At 40.4% G+C, this 5,000-nt stretch overlaps 1 protein-coding gene across 1 annotated transcript in view; it reads right to left on the minus strand.

Moving 5' to 3' along the window:
* Window positions 1–5,000, minus strand: part of LOC144977260 (uncharacterized) — a 188,757-nt gene that overhangs the window by 11,758 nt on the left and 171,999 nt on the right. Inside the window, exons 5-6 of the mRNA XM_078922292.1 lie at window positions 4,885–5,000; window positions 1–1,291 (exon numbers count right to left, since the gene is read on the minus strand). The exon at window positions 1–1,291 is cut by the window's left edge and continues 405 nt beyond it; the exon at window positions 4,885–5,000 is cut by the window's right edge and continues 2,690 nt beyond it. Of these exons, the coding sequence (XP_078778418.1) occupies window positions 1–1,291; window positions 4,885–5,000 (1,407 nt within the window). The remainder of the gene's footprint in view (window positions 1,292–4,884) is intronic.

A 5,000-nucleotide genomic window follows, 5' to 3' on the forward strand; every position in this document is an offset into this window, starting at 1 on the left:
GTTATTGTTATTATTATTATTATTACTATCATTATTATTACTACTATTATTGTTGTTATTATCACCATTAGTATCTCTGTTGTTGTGTTCATGCTGTTGCTGATGTTGCTGGGGGTGGGAATAAAACGAATGGTTGTAAGTCGAAGAGTTTGTTGACGATGATGAAGAAGATGGTGGTAGATGGTGTGGATGGTGATGCGAAAGATATTGGTGGTTGTTATTGTTGGTGTCACTATGAGAATAGCTAGCTAGGTTATTCCCCCCGTCGCCTCCTATAAGGTTTCCAGGTTTGACAACATTTGGGCTATCCTTTCCATTATTTCCATTGTTTCCTTGGCCACCGCTACCGTACCTTGCCCTCTTACTGGAAGGGGACGACGACTCGTCCGGTGGTGAGGCTAAGGACTGAGAGTGCCTGATGGTGCCGCCGCCACTGCTCTCTAAATCCCCGGGTCGAATTTCAGAGTCAGAGGGACGTGTTAGGATACGGTGTTTGAGGCTGCCCTCTTTGCCGCTCAGAGAAGGTTTGAAGAAATGATCTCCGCCACGTCCTGCTGTAGGGGATGGATGCGGATGAGAGGAAAGAAGTTGAGGGGAGTCTCTTCCTCCGCCAAACTCCTTAACCACAGAATCAAATGAGACCTTGGGGACGTGGCTACTACTTCCTCCAGTTGTATACGAAGATGGCGATGATAGCAACGGTGTCGACGAGGAAGAGTATATCCCGGAAGTTTTTATTCCGCTCCCGCCCATCTCAGATCCGTCTCCGACCAGTGACGAAGAACTTCCATAAGCTCCCCGTGCGCTGATATAATGGGGGTCGGATTTAAGAACTCCGGAGGTCAACTTACCGCTACCACTGTCGACGCTGTGTTGTTGTAGACCGTGGTGGTGGTGTTGGTGGTGGTGGAGGTGGGGATTAGGATGGTGTTCCATGGAAGCAACCGCGGACCGGTGTGGGTGGGTGGAGATGGAGGATGCGGCAGCCGCAGCAGCAGGGGAAAGGCCTGGGCTGGACGAGCTGCTTCCTGAAAGACGACGGTGTGAAGCCGAGGAAGGGGAGGGGAGAGAAGGGGCCGAATTTGATCCTCCACTACCACCGGCACCTCCTAAAGGGTTCGCAGACTGAGGCGAGATGCTACGCATTTGTTGTTGATGTGTTGGCGGGGGTGGCCCAGTCACGTGACCAGGACTCAGAAGAGACAGTGAGCGTTGTTGCTGTTGCTGCTGCTGCTGCTGTTGTTGTTGAGATGGCGGTAGTGGTGGTGGTAAATGACCACCTCGGGTTGATCTGAGGAAATTATTTGTAGAGTATGTTAAGAAACAAAAATTATAGTAGATAAAAAGCTAAAGGTGCGAATGTGAAACATTTCTTTTAAGAGCCTCTCTCCTAACACATAGATTAAGAAGTCAAGCAAAAAGACAAGATGATGATGGAGGAGGAGGAAGAGGTGATGAAGAAGATGATGATGATGATGATGGTGAGACGGTGGCGGAGGAAGAGGAAGAGGAGGAGAGACAAACATGTTTGGACAAGAGAACAGTCATAGAAATCCGACTCGATTCCATTAAGTTTTCACTCGAGTCCAGTCAGTTCAGTGTTAAAATTACAAGTGGAAGGAAATACATTCCAAAGAATTCTCGAGTTTAAGACCTTTTGATAATTTTTATCAGTTGATATATGTCTGGTCATAATGAATATTAAAATACGTATTGTCAAAATACGTCGGTTCAGTCTATTAAAACATTAACTTTCCTCTTTGTTTCTATAAAAATACGAATCCTAGACTAAGCGTTATGTCTACATGTCGCTGTGTTACGTACTGGTGACAGTCAAGCAGCCCTCGACCAGCTATATATGTGATTATTGTGATATTTCATTGCATTTCTAATTGATTGGAATATAATTGATACTCGGGTTGTCCTTATTTTACTCTGAGTCCTGTGACATACATTTTTTTTTGCCTGGAGTTTTACTGTTATCAAGAAAACATCGAATCCATTTCATAAATTTAAAAATTCCCATCATTTTATGAAGCCATTTCATGTTTTACACACCACAAGCTTGAAATTTAACAATGATCTCCAGATTTACGCCCATTGAGTTTCTATTTTTGGTCACCACTATTAAAGACATCTCAAGTACCAACAATGACCACGGAAATAAACCACAATCTTTCTACTCTATTATCAGTTCGTGAAAAGATCCCAAGGATTGTCTGTCTTCTGATTTGATTAGTTGCCTTTATTAATGAAGGGATATTTATAGACAATAATAACCAAAAACAAAAAACAAAAAAACAAGACCGACGGTCGACTTTAAGAGATCAACATAAAAGAAAAACAAAACGAGGAATACGGACTGTGAAGAAAAACCCATAACACCCGGAAACAAGTCAAAAAGGGGCAAATTAAATTATCAAAAATAATATGACTTCAATAAACACAAAACCCTTCAACCTGATCTATTAAATACACAGTCGGCCAGAAAAAAAAAGTCTCATTGTGGGAGACCTTATTCTAGACTCTGATGCAGAGAGATGAAGTTATAGTTATAATCTCCAATCCCACTCCCCCAGGCTACAAGACTCACTCTATGGCAAGAAGTCACGGTAGAGGCTGTCGCATATTTATTGCACATTTAAAGTTCTCATACTCTAAAAATCAAACCATTGAATGGATTTAAAACATGTGAAGGCTACCACTGTTTAGTTCTTCTAAAATCTCAATTAACAACTGTATCTATTTATACCGCTCTCCATCGAACAAAAAGATCAAAGTGACAGAATTCGTCGCAGAATTGCAAGACCTTATAAACAACAGCACTCATCACAGCTACGAAAAAACAAAACAAAACAAAGCCCAGTTACATTTGGGGACTTCAACGTTATATTTTGACAGCGCCAACGGTTAATGACGTAAAAACGAACTCTCCACAAATAGTTTTGAACAACACGTCAACACTCCCACTCCCACACACACAAAAGGAAACATTGGTGCCATTACGCGTCTTCTTGCAAAAGAGTTTGTGCATTCCAGTGATGCGCATTCATTTCTATGTCTTATTTTACTTCTAAAACTATCATAAATAATCAAAATTCGCTTGGTTTGTTCGAATCAAGGTGAGAATCGATCACCTCTCTGGCTGGCACCCCCCCCCCCCCCCCCCCCCCGATAATCCAGAGTACTACGTGAAACAACAATCCATCTTGATTCAGTTAGGCCTGTAAAGTGAACACGTACAAATTGACGTCATTCAAACAGTTGCAGCGATTTTTTTATTATATATATAATTTTTTGGCCAATAATAATTATATCAACAAGAGACATCTGGCCAATATTCTGTTGTCGCACTCTGACAAAAGATCATTACTCATTTTGGCCAGAAATATTTTACTTCAGATATCCAGCAATGAAGATCGACTCTCGATTGGTCAAAAGCCTATTACCCGAATTTCATTTTGAGATAAAGCGGTGTTGTAGACGTTTTGGAAGACGCAGGATTAAGAAAGTTTAATAAGTCATCGATGATTCACCAGTTAGTTATCTGGAAAAACGCGTAGTCTAGTTACAATTTTGGCCCGAAAATTCGTCCTGCAATTATCGATCGATTTAAATGACTCTAATCTTGGCAATAACTCTCAAACCTGAGACCTCGCTTCGAGAGTTTTTTGCCAAGTTGAGAGTCATTGACATCGATCGATATCTGAAGAACGAGTTTTCTGGCCAAATTTTTAATTACGTGTCTTTCCAGGCTATAGCGGTTAACTGTTTAAAGTGAAAAATAAAAATTAGCCAAAATTATTTTTAAAAGGCGTTTGGTCCGTGTACTACAGAACGGGCCCAGTCAAAATGGGAGGGTAACAAGTGCAGCTCTTGATTAATTTATTGATTTATTTCTATATCAATAATTCATTCACGCTGTGCTGGCAGCAGTTTACATATCATTATTATTAGCTCAATGTGTATAAAACGAGCTCGTGCCAAAGGTCGTTTTCCTACCGATTCAACATCACGGAAACTACTTAAAAAAACAAAACATGGAAAGATTGAAAATTGATGCGGTACGTTTAGCAAAAATACTCAGAACACCCTCCAGCCGGATATTGCGTACCAATACACAAACATTTGTGTAACCTTGAATTGTAATAGCCTGATTCATAGAATTTAGTGAGAACTACTCATAAAATGACTGGCTAAAACAATATCAGAGAGCTGAGTGATGCCAATTTCGTTCCTTCTACACGAACTTTGAACTAAATTGAGAATTAGTTTGACCCGAGAGCCGAAAGTCTATGACCTCGTGGTCAATAGGTTACCAGTTTCGGTTAAAAATCATACTATAACACCTAATTCTATTGAATGAGAACAAAACAAAACAAAACGAAATGGTAAAATTGAATGAAACAGATCACCATCAATTATTAGATTGCACATTAAATCATCAACTGATCAGATATGTTTTCTGACACGCATTTTAAAACAAGAAATGCGGTATTACCAGTCTATAAAACGGTTCTTACACTTGCTTTTTGGAGTTCCGGACGGGTTCCAAAACGCAAGATCTCCGTGTTAGAAATCCTTTATTCTAACCCTCAATAGATTCTGATTTCGGAGTAAAAGCCATTTTCAAAAATTCTTAAACGATAGACGAGTCTAGACTCTACCTGCTTTAAAAAAATACAATGTCGATTAAATTAAACGCTTGGTAATCTGACGTCACAAATTATTACTGTAAACTTGATATCATTATCTATTTGTTTATTTTTGGGAGGGGGTGATCTCAAACTAAAGCAAGAAAGTTTACATTCAATTTAACTACGACTGTATCTTTAAAGAACGGAGAACAGACCCTGTTTCACCAATTTAAAAAATGGTACAAACCTGTCAGTAAGTTGTCCACCCCTCAAGGCATGACTACCCATACTCGCCAAAATGGCAGAATAAGATTCAACACGGGGGTACTGTCTGCCTGGCTGGGTCACGCTCAGCAGGGAACC

Source organism: Berghia stephanieae, chromosome 7 (genome assembly GCF_034508935.2).
Source record: "Berghia stephanieae isolate SIO BIC M18660-M18661 chromosome 7, UCSD_Bste_1.3, whole genome shotgun sequence".
Classification (NCBI taxonomy): Eukaryota; Metazoa; Mollusca; class Gastropoda; order Nudibranchia; family Aeolidiidae; genus Berghia; species Berghia stephanieae.